The sequence below is a fragment of the Tenrec ecaudatus genome, chromosome 1 (assembly GCF_050624435.1).
Source record: "Tenrec ecaudatus isolate mTenEca1 chromosome 1, mTenEca1.hap1, whole genome shotgun sequence".
NCBI lineage: Eukaryota > Metazoa > Chordata > Mammalia > Afrosoricida > Tenrecidae > Tenrec > Tenrec ecaudatus.
Window position 1 is genome coordinate 226,118,644 of NC_134530.1, and position 17,140 is coordinate 226,135,783.

General features: G+C 43.1%; 1 protein-coding gene and 1 pseudogene across 1 annotated transcript in view; one reads left to right on the top strand and one right to left on the bottom strand.

Annotated features, from left to right (window-relative positions):
• LOC142439784 (complement receptor type 1-like) overlaps positions 1-10,059 on the top strand; it is a 248,207-nt gene extending 238,148 nt beyond the window's left edge. The window contains exons 40-41 of the mRNA XM_075542389.1: positions 2,955-3,059; positions 9,084-10,059. Of these exons, the coding sequence (XP_075398504.1) occupies positions 2,955-3,059; positions 9,084-9,099 (121 nt within the window). The 3' untranslated portion in view covers positions 9,100-10,059. The remainder of the gene's footprint in view (positions 1-2,954; positions 3,060-9,083) is intronic.
• A 4,244-nt stretch (positions 10,060-14,303) lies between these two features.
• On the bottom strand, positions 14,304-15,688 carry LOC142439792 (Golgi resident protein GCP60 pseudogene; annotated as a pseudogene).
• Positions 15,689-17,140: the final 1,452 nt, after the last annotated feature.

The following is a 17,140-nucleotide window of genomic DNA, read 5'->3' on the forward strand; positions in this document are numbered from 1 at the left end:
TGGCAACCGGTTCTTTGTGTTACCGTGACTCTTGTATTCTCTCCATCTTCTTTGGATCCTTTCTGGACTGTCCAAAATGTTGCCGATCGCATCTTTCACCGAGACCTCTGGTAGTATAGGGGCTACACATTAGCCTGCACACCTCAAGACCAGCAGCTTGACCCACCAGCCAACATGTGGGAGAAAGATGAGTTTTTCTACTCAAAAAGATCAACAGTTTCAGAAACCCAGGGGTACTTCCAATCTGTCCGACAGGGCCGCTGTGAGTAGGCTTCAACTCTATGGCAGTGAGTGAGTTGGTCATTTTAATCACCTATTTTAACATTCAATTCTAGTTGCCTCCTTTTGAATCATTAAAAGACAGCATACAGTAAAAGAACCGTATATAGTTCAAAGCTACAACAATATGTCTTTTTTTCTGAGAATATTATTTTTGTTGATTTCCATATTTTATTGATTCATCTTAACTACTCCAGCATATTGAACCTGTATTTCTTTAGAAAATAACATGCAATCCTTCCTTTTCTGCCCCACTCTATGTTATTAGCTTATAAGAAAACTAAGATATTTCTATAAAGGCATCTGGCCATAAAGAGTTTGGTAGAGAGTTTCCTCTCCATTTATTCTGATTTGCTCTTATCTGCACATTTTGAAATTTACGTGTGCATCTACTCTGTCAGGAATTTGAGCAATGTTGAGCAACATGCATTGGCCACTGAGGAGTAGACTGTTTAGGTTTCTCTATACACAGCCCATTTTTACTGGCCTCTTGTTTCTAGGGTTGCTATGGGTCTGAATTGACCCCATGACAGTGGGCTTGTTTTTGGGGATCTTGTTTCTAACTCTAAGTAGTTGCTACTTTTATACAAAACAAGCTTCTTGTCTAATGACAGATAAAACACTTAAGTCTTCATTGATTGGAGTGATCAAACCATTAGGACCAACCTCTATACAGACTCCCTATATTTTCCTAAGTTCCCATTAACTACCATTAACTAACTGGAATTTCTTCTATCCAACATTACTCACTGGGGTCATCTCACATCCTATCTAATTCCAGATAAAGCATTGGAGGTCTTTTTTTTTTATTATCCTGAGACTATTCCCAGGATATTAGTCCTCTGATGGTCAACACTCCTGGGAAGTTTATCCACCTTGCTGTACAACCTTCTTCCTGTCCATGGGTCTCAAATTTGCCCTTCCTCATTGTGAAAAAAATATTTGATCCCTGACTCAGTCTGTCTGTCTCCAATGTTGTCGTCATTCCAATTCTCATGACAGCAAATAATAACTGAGTAGTGCGGAAGAGTGATAAGCGGTAACATGAGTCAACTCTGGTGCTTAATTCCATAATCAGTGAGACCTAGGAGAGAGCATGCCACACAACTCCCTGGTTCTCTCAGACCTGCTGAGAGTCCTACCTGCAGCATGCTGTAGCCTCAGCACTTCCCCGTTGCTCATTTTAGTGGAAAATATTTTAGTTTTCCTTTTCTGACAGGTTTCTGCTTTATACCACTTCCCAGCATTCCAAGTTTTATTGTACCAGTCTATATTTGAAAATTTAAAAACTAAAGTTGTGCTATTTATAATTTTATACATACCAAAAAGCCCAAACCCAACCCACTGATGTTGAGTTGATTCTGACTCAGAGAGACTCTCTGAGACAGAGCAGAATAGCTCTCATGGGTTTCCAAGACTATAAATCTTTATGGGAGGCGGCAACCTCATTCTTCTTCTTAGGAGAAGCTGGTGAATGTTAACGACCAAAGTAGCAGTCAGCAGCCCAATGCTTAGCCCATAGCAATGTGAAAATAAATAAAGACAAACAAACAACCCCAAAACCCCCCACTGCCATCAAGTTGATTGCAATTCACAGCTACCCTGGACAGGGTTTCTGAAGTCGTACATCTTGGTTAAGGGCAGATAGCCAGGTGGTTTTCCCAAAGAGCAGCTGGTGGGTTTGTTTGTACTGCTGACCTTGAGATGGATTAGCAGTCTAATGCTTTCCCAACAGCATCACCGGGGCTCCTGATGTAAAAAGAACTTATTCAATGACTCCCAGAGAAGCAGGGTAGCATATGAGGTAAGAGCATGGATTGTGCAGTAAGTCACTCACTAGGTGTGAGACCTGAGTAAGACTCCTCTCCCAGCTTCATTTTTCTTGCTTATAAAATAGCAGGGAACAATAGCTGCTACCTCCCTTAACATATTGCCTCCCTTCTACTGTATGCTGGGAGCCCCGGTGGTGTGGCAGTTATGTGTTGGGCTGCTAACTACAAGGTCAGCAATTTGAAACCACCAGCCTCTCCAAGGGAGAAAGACAAGGCTTGTTCTCCTGTAGAGCGTGACAGTCGCAGAATCCCACAGGGACAGTTCTACCCCATCCTACAGGATCGCTAGGAGTGGGCATCAACTTCATGGCAGTGAGTCTGGTTTGGATTTCTGTTATATGCCAGGAACTGTTATCCTTACTACTTATTTACACGTGATTGTTATTATCAAGATTAAAAGGTGATTAAATACTTCTCTTTCCTGTCAGCTCGTAGGTTTCATGTTGTTCTCCCAGCTGTGTATATTTACTATTTGTCCAGAAAACAGAACATCAGTCTCCCAACACAGGGGTGAAGAGCCTGTGTAAGAATGGAGCAAAACTTGAGCCACAATCGCATGATAGTGAAATGTGTGGCTTTAAGGCATGGACAGTTAATCTGTAAACAATTTAGAGTCTTTGGACACATGTACTAGAAAGTTTTAAGTATTACTTCCTAATCCAAGTTTTTACTTTTAACGGAAGATGGGATATGGGTATGTTTTTCCTTTCATATATGTTGTAAAGGTACCAGGAAGGTACGGGAAATCATGCTCTAAATTTCAAAATGAAAGTCACTAGGCTCTTTCAAAACTGCAACGTGGATGACTAAGGTATTTTCAATTTTCTCTCCTCTGCCAATTAGCATTTTTACCCGTGACAAGTCTAAAGAAGTGATTATCCATTTAAATCCTCAAGAAGACAGCTGCGCTCATCCTCAAACTCGTCAATCAAATCGGGAAAGTCACAGGTATCTAATGTACATACTGAAGTCCAAAACTTTTCAGCCATGTGACGATCAAAAATGGAAATAGGGTTTGAATATGATATGGTAGTAGAAACATTGGGGCATTGATACCAAAGAAAACTTTTGTAAATATTCAGGAGTCAAAAACGATATCCATTTATTTGTTAATGGTTTATACACGGAATAGTGATTTCCGTGAAGGTTTTCAGAGCAAATTGATTTTCCATTCAACAGTTCAAACACGTTTTGTTTTGTGACACTAGTTGCAATCCCCGCTATGTGAACAGCACCCTTCCTGCTGCCTTTGTGTGCCTACTGCTCTCTCCTTTCCCTTGGGACCTTCTTTTCTGCCTTCCTTCTGAGCTTTGTCCCTGGGCAAAGGCTGTTTGTTTTGTTTTTATCTCCAAGGATTTATTGTTCTACGAAGTGATTTCCTTTCTCATAAACCGCACTTGGACCGAAAGTTAAGCTGAGCTAGTGAAAGTCTATGAGCTACAGTCTTAAGGGTTCCACCAGCCCATGTCCGAGCAGTAAGTCTGATCTGTGTGACTTTGAGTTCTCTTATGCATTTTTCTCCCACTCTTTCCAAGACCTTCCACTGTCCCCCTTTTCAGGGTGGACCACGGTGACAGACAGGCACCATTTCCTTCTGGTTTCGTGGTCATTGAGGCTGAGTTCCACATGGTCCATTGTATGTTTGGACCAATTGTTTCCTTGCTCTTTGATGTCCTTCGCTCGTCTTTGCTCAGGATGATGACAGACCAGTAGCTCCACTTTAGATGACTGTTCCCGACCTTTTAAGATCTCAGTAGCTACTCACAAAAATAGAATAGAGAACAATGGTTCTTGGAGTGGGTGACACTGCTCCCTGGGGACACTAGTCACTGCTCCCTGGGGACACTAGTAGGATCGGGCTGCAAAAGGAAATATCTACACTTTATCCTGGATTGTGGGCGATAGTACGAAAGGTTTTCATTGCCACGGGGGCACTGCATAATTTTTTTCCTGAAAAGAGGATGGCAAACAAAACAAAAACTCACTGCCATCAGGTCAATACTGACCTATAGTGACCCTAGAGGGTAGAGTAAAACTGACCCTGTGAATTTCTGAGACAGTGACTATTTCTGAGATGAGACCGCCCCGTCTTTCTCACTCAGAGCTGCTGGTGGTTTCAAACTGCTGGCCTTGGGGATCACAGCTCAACTATGCTAGGGGATGGTAGGTCAAATAAATCTGGGAACCTATAAGGTAGAATATTTTCTTTATGAATTATGCCAATTAATCTTGTTGTACCCCAAGACTATGGTTGTGATCCCCAGTGGGTCCTAGTGAGTCATTCCTAGAAGAGGTTTGGCTATGGCAAAGCTTTCTGAAGAAGTTTGCATAACCCTTCCCCCCCCCCCCATGCTCTACTATATCATGTGTATGTGTCATAATATCCTCTCATAGATTCGTGGGCACAGAACCCACTTTTTGTTTTCTGAGCTTGTTATGCCCAGAGACTTGGGGATGCTGTCTGTCAGTGTTGTTTACAAGCACTGTGCTTTCAAAGCATTCCTAGCTATTTGTACATCTGGTTTTAATACTACAACTCTTCCGGTTGTCACCGGCTCTTCTTTTGCTCATGGAGCCACCAGGCATTTGCCACCAGGCAGGCTCTGGGTCCTCTAAATTCCCTAAACTGGGCAAATGGAAACCAAGTGTCCCCACGGGTCTCTGGAGGATCCTGTGGAGACTGACACGTGACTCTTCCCCGGGTCCCAACTGCTAGCGGTTGCTTTGCTTCTGCACTTCGCCCGGGCTCTTCCCGCTGCTCACTTGTGCCTGTCCCTTCATGCTGCTTCCCAAGGTAGCCCTACCCCAGGGGCTTACTAAAGGTTTGCATGAAAAGGAGATTCTCCCACGGCCCAAAGCAGCACACATCAGAGAACTGAGAATCGGAAATCACTCACCTACAACGTAGCAGGCTATCCCAGAGGTCTGTAACTCTGTAGGAAGTCAAGTGGGTCGCCGATGTTATTAAAATAAAGTTTGACCGGAACACTATCATACCTAGTCTATATTTAGTGCCTTTGGCTGCTTCCATGCAACAATGGCGGAAATGAGTATGCAGATGCAACGGAGACTCAGAGATCCACAGCCCTGAAAATACCTACTACCTGACCTCATACAGGAAGAAGCGGCCAATCACTGGACCATGTCGTGTGCTTGTTGTGACCCATGGAGTCGATTCTGGCTGACACTACGAAGAATTTATCACTTGCAACAACTAAAAAAACAAACTCACTGCCCAGGACTTGATGCCAACTCAAAGGAACCCTACAGCCGAGAGTAAAACTGGGCCTGGGGGTTTCTTGGACTAAATGCCATGCGAGTAGAAAGCCTCATCTTCCTCCTACAGAGTGACTGGTGCTTTCCAACAGCTGACTTTTCCATTAGGAGCCCAACTCATAGCCCACTACACTCCCAGGGCTGGTCTGTCCTTCAGGAGCCCTGGTGGCACAGTGTGTTGCATGTGGGGCTGCTAACCCTAAGGTCAGCAGTTCAAACCCACCAGCTACCCTGAGGGAGAAAAGTGAGACTTTGTGCTTCCATAAAGACCTCCTCTCTCCGAAGATTATGAAGCAGGTCACGGGGTCAGCTACTCTGAGTCAGAATTCACTCCATGGCATTGGATTTACCCCCTTTAAGCCTCGGCATGATACCCTTCCCCAGGCCTTTCTCACCGGGCATTCTTCTCTTTGGTTCAACTCCTTACTGCGTTTCATAGAAGGGCTCCTCATTTTGACTCTTGGATTCCTGGCAGTCAGAACTGTCGTTTTTCTTTATCATGCAGTGCAGCTCATCTGTCCCTTGCTTATTCTGGCTGCTTACAAGTCCCACAATGTCCTACCCCGAAGGTCCCGCAGGGCGCTGTCAGAAACAATGCTGTAGTGTGCCCGCTGAGGGAAGTCAGCCACCGTCAGTGAAAACAAGTCAGAGCACTACGTGTTAGTAAATGTCCTTCTTAGTAAACTTCCTCTTTTTCATATCAATGTACTCTGGTTGAAGACCAGCACTTCAAACTTCCATGCACGTTAGAACTCCTTTTTAAAATGCACGTTAGCCATCTTAAACGCTTCAGAGGGCGGCGGGATGCAGCATTGGCAAGAGTGAGGTTGGGGGAGGGATTTTATAGTCAATCAAGACATACACAAACCCATCCATGGTCGAGGAGTCCACTCTGACTCCTCGCGAGCTTAGAAGGCAGAGGTGAACTGCGCCCCATGACTTCCTAGGCTGTGGAGCTTCACAGAAGCAGAAGGCCTCCGCTGCTTTCTGCGGAGTGACTGAGAACTTTGAACCACTGCCTTCCCGTCAGCAGCCAGGCGCTTAAACACTGCACCACCAGGGCTCATTACATACCAACAGAGGCAACTGAACTCTTTCCAAACATACTAACATGGGTTACTTCTGTCCTGTTTTCTCCTAGACTAGAGGTGAATTCACAATGCCCTGCTTATCGTCTGGGAGAAAGATGGAGCTGTCTAGTCCCATAGAGTTACGTCTCAGAAACCCGTAGGGGCAGTGCTAGTTTGTCCAATAAGCTTGTTAAGAGTCAGAATTAACTTGGTGGCAGTGGTGTGGTTTAGTTGGTGTGGTTTAGTTAGTGTGGGTTAGTTGGTTATCTGACTTCCTAATTAATCGCATTGCTTCCACCATATAGTTTGTTTTCCACGATTGATTAAGGGAGCAAATGAAACCGGCTGCTTGTAAAGCTTCAGAATTGGCACTTACTTTTGAAGCTTTGATGTCGCCACGGTGGTTTGAAAGGAAATAGAATTATTTCTACATTAACACATGTATAAGCACAAGTATGTACATCGGGAGCAGATGGCAAATGATACAGGAGACTTTACGATAAAATAGGCAGAGAACATTGTTTTAAGGGAAACTTTAAGTTATGCCTCCAAAGCTCCTGTGCTCTAATTTGTTTTCAATCATATGACCTTGTGACAAATGGCCCTGTGTCATGTTTTGCCTGTGTATCTCTATGGCAGTGACTCACTTTCTCCGTCACTCACTATTCAGACATTCGTCACTGTGTTCTGGTAGTGGCGTCGTGGTTATCAGTTGGGCTGGTCACTACAAGGTCAGCAGCTTGGAATCAACCACTTTGCAAAAGGTGTCAGTCTCAGAAACCCACAGAGGCAGTTCTACCCTGTCCTACAGCGTTGCTATGAGTCAGCATCGGCTCCACAGCAGGGAGTTTGGTTTGGGGTTTACATGCCATGGATTTTTTTTCCCTTTGCTTTTTCATAGTAAATTATCAACTTCTCGTGAACAGAGGCCACTGTTTTGAATTGTTCCCAAATGCAAAGCATCGAGTTCATCAAGGGAGAAGTGCCTTGTCAAGATGCGAGGGAATGAATTTATCAACATTCCATCTTATTCCTCAACTTGTTTAGGCGCAGTCTTATTTTCAAGGTGCACATCAAGTTGCAAACTCTGACGAACAGAAACGAAACTGTCCCGGTTTGTTGTCGAACTGATTCCAATTCATGGCACTCTGGGCAGAGAAGATCAGCCCCATAGGTGCTCCAAGACTGTCACCTTGACAGGAGCCAGGTGCCACAAAACCCCCCCACACCACCTCCCCTGCTCAGAAGCTGGCTGGTGGGTTAAAACTGGAAAAGTATGAGTAGAAAGTACTCATGGTCGCCAAGTCGATTCTAACTCACGGCCACCCTATAGGACAGGGTAGAACTGTCCCTGTGGGTTTCCAAGATGGTCACCCAATGTGTAACCACGCCACCATCCGGGCTCCTCATAAAAAGGTAGGAAGTCCTTAATAATGGTATATCAAGGTTTCCGCTTCATGATTGGAATGTTGACTACAATATTCCACAGGAACAGTAGCTCTACCAAATAGAGCGCTCGCGTCTTGACCAATCCTAAACCCTGCGCACTCAGGCTCGTTGTCGCCGCACCGTGAGCGATGCAGGGGAAGCCGCAGAATGTTCATAGATGATGCAGATAACAAATAGCACCGGGAGACCTTGTGAACGACAACAACGAGGAAGAATCCAGGTGGAAGTCTAAGGCGGTGGCCAGGTGAGATGGTGTGGCTCATGAGAGGATCTGTCTGTCCGTGGGCGGAAGGACAGAAACCTGGACTCTGAGAAGTTCCTGCACGTCCTAAGCAGCCTTTGAATACCTTACATTGCCTTCGTTCCCTTCAGCCTGGACTGTGACTAGGGGAAGAAGCCATCCTTCCTCAAGCAGGACAGCGAGTTCCTGCTACACCTATCGTTCAAAAAGACTCCAGGAAACGTTTAGCATGTTAGAACTGGTGTGCTTTCTGGGGCGAGACTCTTATTACTGTGCTCAAATCGGAGAGCACTTTTTCTCTCCTTGACAAAAACCAACCGTGAAGAAAGGTCGAGCTATTCATTAACCTAGCTTATTTCCTCCATGTTTCGATCGTACGTCGTGCTCTCTCGTACCTCCCTTAACAGCTACAGTGGAGGGCAGTAGGCAGTTCTTACGAAGTGATAGATTATGGGCAAGGCCAGCATCGTGATTATCAGCACATTCATTCTGGAGAACTCGGTTGTTAAGCATGCAGTCGTCGAAATAGAAACGCTTTGTTATCTCAGTGCCCTTCCTGGACAAAGGCCTTTCGAGCGTGGGAATGTTGTTGGAAAGGAGCCAGGTCATCCAACAGCACCAGAGCTGTGACTGCATGATATCTTTGAAGTGACTTCACAGCGACGTGAAGCTATGCTTTTAAAGATGCCAAGAAGATTCCCGTCCCTCTAGTGAGGACAGCTCAGCCTAATTTGCTACTGTTATCCCGTTTTCTTCCTCCTGCCGCTGCTGAAAACCAGCAGGAAATGCTGCATTGGGATCTAGACAGTCATTTCAATGCCCTGGCTCTCAGTCACCAGAGATTTCTGGTTCCAGTTTTTGATTGTAGATACTTGGGATTTGTTTTGATTACCAGGGATTTCTAGCTTGGAAATGTGTCATTTTTTTTTCTTCCAGGTTTCAAACTGTTTAGAACGTGGAATGGACCAACGAAGAAGTTGGAAAATGCAGGGAGCTATGAAGAGCAAATAAGTTGTATAGTCAGTGATAACTGCTATTAATATTTTTAATTTTGGACAATTTTTCATATATGTGTGTCATTCTGAAACAGTTTTGTTTTATAAGTTGCAGTCCTTTTGACAGTTTAGAGTAAAACTATAGGCAACATTAGCTTTCGCCTGTCTAGAAAAAAAGATTAATGTCTGTTTACTAATAACACATTAAATAATTATGAAGGAAAAGAATCAAGATCAAAAAGAAATAATTATCTGGGGGAAATGATGAAGCTTTAGATATCTTTTAAGCCCCTTTTCAAAAGGATTTTGTACCTTGTTTTATATATAAACATACCAAAAGTTGAAATAAAAAACATTATAGAAAGCAAAAATTTCACTTTTAAAGTCTCAGCTTTAAGAGTTTACCAGGGTTTGAAAATTTATAGGCATTTCTAAGTGAACAGACCTCGAATCTTTCATTTTTTTAACAGCTATTACCGAGTCTGGTGTTATATCAGAAACCTTCCAGTTATTTGATAATAGATTTGTAAGTGACTATGACTCACTTCTATGTAGTTCAATGTTGTAACATGTAATAATTAATTTTACGATCTTATGCCACATTTTCTTTGATACCTGTATTAAGAATGAGCTGGACATAATCAGCTTGAATTTAAAACCATGCAACATAGATAGATAAAAACCATGTAGGAAATGTCAACTGACAATCTTAGAGGGGAAAAAATGTAGCTTATATTATGGACAAGGGGAAATTGTTCTATTGGAGAGTTTGAAAATTCAAAGACCACTACCTCAAAATTAACAAATGACATAGAGCCTGGTCACCAAAAGGAAAAGTTTTACTAAAACCACAAATGTATGAGATGATCCGTAGTAAAATTATTGATTAGCAAAGTCTCTAACATATTTCTATTATTTCGTGGATTCTTAAAGAAGTTAAAAATTAAAGGAAGATTATACATTAAAAGTGTGAGGATTGGCCTTTCTTAGATTTAAAATTCCCAGCACACACACTTATACAGTCTGTATTCTTTTTCTACAGAGTATTAAGTCAATGAATAATAGGACTATTAGATATGTGATGCAGAAGGTTAAAAAAAAAACCCTCCTAACTGTAACGAAAAAAAATGTGTGTGACTTTTTAATTTCAATGACTCCATGAGATTTTCCCCTCTAGTATATCAGTTGCCTCTTGGAAGTGCCCTATATACTAACTCTACTGCTTAGCATAATTTGTATTCGCCTTAATTTCTGTTCACCTGCCTCACCTTGCTCATCTGAAAACAAGTGACAGACCAATTGCATTCCAAATGTATTCTTTAAAAAATAGTGTTATTGAATTATAAGTAATACATCACACGAATCAATAGTTTGATTATAATGGAGGATTATGCAATTATCACCACTATTGACTTTGGACCATTTTCTTCCTTCTTGTTCCCGTTGCTGTTGACTCTCCATTCCCCCCACCTGCCCTTCTATCCCCACAAGGAATTATTGTTTCAGTTACTGTCTTCATAGATCATGGCTTCCCCACAGAGAAAAATAATAATAACAATAAAACAAGGATAAAAAACAAAAACGGCAGGTAGGAAGGAAGGAAAAGAAAGAAAGCCCAGCGACAATGATCATATAAAACAGTGAACGATCTCAATCTAAGAAAAAGCAGACAGCATTAAAAATTTAGGATAAATTGAAAGTGGGCCCAAAGGGAGATCTAATGTCAAGGGGTTACCCTCCAGTCAAAGTCCAGCTGCTAAGAACCTCTTTGCACTGCTCTTTGTCTGATATCGGGGCTGTTCACATCCCAAGTCTGTGGGCCATGAGGATTCTCCAGGGATTCAAGCCACAAAGGGACCTCGAAGTGGATTTTGGGCTTCCACTGTCACCCATTGTGTTCCTCAAACTGCGTGTTCAGAATGTAGGCCTGGCACTCTTCTCTCCTCTGAGTTTGCATCTTATTGTTTAAAGTCCGTGGATCATACAGACTGCTGTGCTTCTTCTGTGTGGACTTAGCTGACCCCAGAATTAGATGGCTGCTTGTTCTGAGACAAGACTTGAAGACCCAGAAGCTATTTTTCCTGATGGTTGGGCACAATCTGGCTTCTTTGCCACGTTTTGCTGTGGCCACCACATGGTTAGTGATCTCGCGCAGGGGCGTACTGTGCAGGGACCTGTCACGAGAACTAATTGCTCTTATATTAGGGCTATGATCAAGCGAGCACTCAAAATCCGTCCATATAACTATGACTTCCATATGGTCCCGGTTCACTTTTGGAGACATCGTGAGCAGTCTATGGAATGACATCATAGCTTAGCCTCATGGTGTTTAAGATAACTCTTTTGATAGTAATATTATTATCGTCAACGATAAAACACTGTTGTACAAAGGATGTGTTGGTTTAACAGTTTTATTGGCATATAATTCACATATAATACAATAGTTCAATCACATCATAAAGAATTGTATAATCATTACCACGATCGGTTTCGGAACAGTCTTTTTATTCTTGTACTCATCTTTATTAGCTCTACATTTCCCTTCAACCTCCCCTACCATACCCCCCAAGGAACCCAATTTACCTATCCTGGATTACATATACAAAATCTGTTTAAAAAACAAAACAAAACAAAAACCAACTAACAATAATAGCAAAGCGAAATCGAGAAAACGCACAATTATAAAAAAGCAGGAAACATTAAAGATTATAATACATTTCAATGGATCCTCAGGGAGAGCACATGATAGGGTGCAACTATTTACCCACCTGCATCTGCAGCAGCCCACTTTCCAATGCGCTCTGCATGTTAGCAAGGCTTCTCACATGCCTGGTCCCTGGTCAGAGGGCGTGCCCTAAGATATTAATCCACGCATGTCGTCCCCCTCACTATTGCTTTTAAAAACTGCAATAGCTTTCAAATGAGTCCAAGGGGAGATCAAATCATAGTACATTTTGACCCGAGTCTGCCATAACTGACTTTCCAATGCTCCCATCTGATTCCAGGGCTATCCGCATTCATAACTGTGATTGAAGGGGGTTCACTGCAAGCTTAATCTATGTGGGGACCTACAAGCGGAGCTGGGGCTCCTACTGCCACCCATAGCCTTCTGCAAACCAGGTGCTCACAATTTAATCTCTGACATCATTCCCTTCTTTAGATTCGGATTCTAGTGTTTACAATCCTTGGATCACAAAAGCTGGTGTACTTCTGCCATGTGGACTTAGCTGACTCCTCCTTTAGATAGCTGGCTGTTTGCAAACAAACCTTTAAGACTCCAGACGCTATTCTTCTTTCCTTTATTTGACAGAGAAACATTTTAATTGATTCAATGTATTATTACAAGATTGTTTTGAAATCACATGTGTGCTATACTAATTAACAGCCAAAAGCAATAAAAATGTTTTAAAACAAAAGATATTCTGGCATGACACATGGCATGAGCCACTGCTTCTAAAGTAACATACTACTCCCAAGAACAATGATATTTTTGAAAAATAATTCCCTTTACCATGTGTAAGGACAAAATCTGTAATTAAATCCTGGAAGAAATATATACTGGTGCCTGTCTTTTAAAAGTTTGTTTTACATTTAAATACAGAACTTTTCTCATAAAAAAGCCAGGAAGAGCCTTGCCTCCTATACCACAAGTATGTGATCGCTGACAGGCAGCCTCACATGGCATTCTGGATGTGACAGGATAGACACCTCTGAGCTGGGACTACTGAATCAAAACTGAAACACACCCACACAGATATTAAGCACTGCTTAGGAGAAAATAATTCAATTTCTGAACAACCAAGTGCAAAAAGAATTAGGAGTGTACAAACCTAGTATTAAATCAATTTTAAAAACCAGAAAGAAATGCAGTCCACAAGAAACAAAAACAACCTCTCATCATGTACTGAACTGAATGCACCACAGCTAATCAGTGGAGACCCTTCTACAAGAAGTGATTCATGTTCTGAAATAAAAATCTCTGGGTATCTAAATAACAACATACAATAACCACATGAAGTGTACATTGCTATCCTTGTGATTTTCTATCTATGTCATGCTCCCTTCTGAAAAGAAGACCCTCTAGACTAGTACATCACTTTATACAGCATTGAGGCAGTTAATTCATGTTTGTTTTTATTGGGGAAGATAAAAACTTACCTCTTCCCATCAATACATATAACACCGATTAAAGCTGTAAGCATGTGCACATGTTTCTCTTAAACGTGACCACAAATTGAAATCACATAGGGCAGGAATCACAAAAAGAAAACAGACGGTCTCTGGCCGGGATTTCCTATCACTGCGTTGTGATTCCCATCCATCACTGAAATATATGAAAACAGCTTCACATATTTAAATTCAGTAGGTGCCAATGTCATTTGTGTGCTTGGGTAGAAATCAGTTCCACTTTGAGACGATCTATGAAGCCCAATCAAGTAGAAAATTAATGTTGCCTCGCTATTGGTAATTTGGAAAAGAGAAGAGGAAAATGTGTGAAGGCTCTCTAGAAATATGTTAGAGGTGTCCTATGTATCCTGATAGTTCACTTATCACAGGATTGAACATTCTAGGTTCAGTCTACCTCAGAACATAGCTCTCTGTAATATAGGGCTCTGAACGAAACAGTTGCACCTGAAGCACATACAATCTGGATCATTCGGAACAAGATCAAATTGAGATCATCGCTTTTTTCTATTATAACCAGTGAGGTCTTTGAGTTTTTAAAGTGTTACGCATGCTGACCTTCATTCAGTCAAAGCCAGCTGTATCTCATGTACCCCATTTAACATAAAGATCTCAAACCTGAGGGCAGATATATATTATGGGTCTCATAAAACACATGGAAGAGGTGGCAAGCGACTAACCACCAGCCAAGGGGGAGGCCAGTGCTGGGCTGTTGAAATTTGGAGACTTTAGAGATTTAACACAGAGTTCATGTAACTTCAGCATCCTCCAGACACTCTGCTGGTCAGTGTCCAAGCACTGGGGGAACCTGGGGGAGCCCTCTATGCCCAAAGTATGCATGCTAAAGGGTCTCTGAGACATCTTGGCTCCCCAAGAGAGTTCACAAACTATCAGACCAAAATCAATAGACACTGCCTCCAATGCTTCCAAAAACTCAAAGGAAATTTCCTATTCAAATGCCACCTTCTGCCCAATCCTAGACTCCAGCTTGTGAAGCATCTTTATCTTGTATAATGGACTCTGCAGCAGACTGGTTTGATCTCCACAAAGAGGAGGAGTTATCAGATTTGAGGAGATAGACTCCTTTCCCTGGATACAGGGCGCTGCCAGCAGACACTTCTTCATGGCAGTCCTGTCGGTCGGTCTCATCCAGCACAGGCTTGGTGGCCATTTGGTTTTCTCTTTATTAGTGACATTCTCTTCCTGCTCGTCATTATCACCGCCGGACTCACTGACATGCACGCTGACAAGCAGGGTTTGGAGAGTCTGTCCATTCAAGGTACACCACAACCCACAGTCATAATTGTCTGTAGCACACGCCCCAAAGAGACAGGATTCTTCTTCGTGGGTCTGTACTCAGTGACCACGTCTCCTTGGCCCACGGTAATAACAGAATCCACATCCTGCTGAACCATCGCTTTAAGGTCTCTGATTTGGGGTAGAGTTCACATGGATGGGGCCACTATTACTGAAAGAGTCTTGTGGTCCAGGTTCCAAAACTGCTTCCACAGGTTCAGGTTCTAGTTCTTTCTCCGAGTTGTCCTTGAGGGTTTGGGCCTGTGCATTGCCCGATAGTATACTGCTTGGCACAGTTGTATTCACTGTTGATGGTGCAAAAATGCCCTGCCTATTGCTGCTTCTTGTTTCCGTAACAACTGAAACTCTTGCTGTGCAAGCTGGACTTGATTCAGCTGCTGCATTTACTGCGGATAGTGCTGCTCCTGCAACTGGCGGACAAGAATTTGCTGCTGCTCGTAGTTGCCGGCACACAGCTGGGACTGCACGACGGTCGGTGAGTTTAAAGCTGCTGTTCCTCTGCTGCTTTCGCTGTTCCAGCAAAGTCACTCTCCTTCTATTGGCCTCCTCTCCCTTTCCTCCCGCGTTAGCCCTTCCTCCTCTTATCCCCAGTGCTTCTCTTCCTCCTTTTGCAGACGTCCTCTTTCTTCTTTCCAACTCCTTCGTTCCTCCTCCTCCTCTCCTTTTTTTTTTTTTACCCCCTTGGTCTTCCTTCTCTATTTGGTGGGGTGCAACATATGTTGAAAAGAGATGACAACATCTGTTTAGAAGCTTGACCAACGGCACCATGGCATCTTCTGTTGACATGTTTCCGAGGACTGTGCATTCTCTCCTCCTGTCATTTCCCGGCACATCAAAAACTCCAACCTCAGGACAAGTGTCTGCAATAGATGGGTCCATAACCTGCTTATGCAGTGCCACAAGTTTTAGCTTTTCTTCATAAGTTGGATTAAATGCTTTCCTATCCTTTTTTTCAATGACGGGCAACTCCAGGCTGTAGAGCTCCTCTGGGCCAAAGCCCCAGTGAGACCCCAGCCGTGCCACCGCAGCCTCCGCTTCCGGCATCACTTCCTCATTTTTCCCCTCCCTCGCCGCTCCCCCTTCCCTTGTGAACCCTTGATAATTTATAAATTATTATTTTTTTCATATCTTGCACTGTCTGATGTCTCTCTTCACCCACTTTTCTGTTGTCCGTCCCCCAGGGAGGAAGTCACATGTAGATCCTTGTAATCGGTTCCCCCATTCCATCCCACCCTCACCCCACCCTCCCCTGTATCACTACTACCACTGATCCTGAAGGGATCATCCACCCTGGATTCCCAGTTCCTGTCTGTACCAGTGTACATTCTCTGGTCTAACCAGACTTGTAAGGTAGAACTGGGATCATAATAGTGGTGGAGGAAGCATGTAAGAAGTAGAGGGAAATTGTATGTTTCATTGATGCTACACTGCACCCTGCCTGGCTCGTCTCCTCCCAGCGACCCTTCTGTAAGGGGATGTCCAGTGGCCTACAGATGGGCTTTAAGTCCCCACTCCACATTCCCCCTCATTCACAATGATATGATTTTTTGTTCTGATGATGCCTGATCCCTTCGACACCTCGTGATCACACAGGCTGGTGTGCTTCTTCCATGTGGGCTTTGAGCTAGATGGCCACTTGTATACCTTCAAACCTTTAAGATGCCAGATGCTATATCTTTTGATAGCCAGGCACCATTAGCTTTTTTCACCACATTTTCTTATGCACCCATTTGTCTTCAGTGATCGTATCAGGGAGGTGAGCACACAATGATATGGTTTTTTGTTCTTTGATGCCTGATAACTGATCACTTTGGCACCTTGTGACCACGCAGGCTGGTGTGCTTCTACCATGTGGGCTTTGTTGCTTCTGAGCTAGATGGCCGCTTGTTTACCTTCAAGCTTTTAAGACCCCAGATACTATATCTTTTGATAGCCAGGCACCATCAGCTTTCTTCACCACATTGGCTTATGCACCCGCTTTGTCCTCAGTATTTGTGTCGGAAAGATGAGCATCATAGAATACCAATTTGTGAACAAAGTATTTTTGCATTGAGGGAGTACTTGAGTGGAGGCCCAATGTCCTTCTGCTACCTTAATACTAAATCCATAAATATATGCACATAGATCTATTTCCCTATCCTCATATATATTTACATATGTACATGGCTATATTTAGACCTCTATAAATGCCCTTTGCCTCCTAGCTCTTTCCTCTATTACCTTTGATTCTCCACTTGTCCCACTATCATGCTGAGTCTTCATTTGGGTTTCAGTAATTCCTCTTGGTTACATTACCCTTGATCATACCTCCTACACCCTCCTCACCACCGATTTGGATCACTTGTTGTTCCCTTGTCCCTGGGTCTGTTAACACCACTACCTTTCCCCCCACCTCCCCTTCTCCCATGTCACCCAGGTCCTATCTTTGTTAGTGTAATGTGATAGCACCATCACTGGTTTGATTTGCATCTCCTAGAGGACTAGTGATTGTGAGCT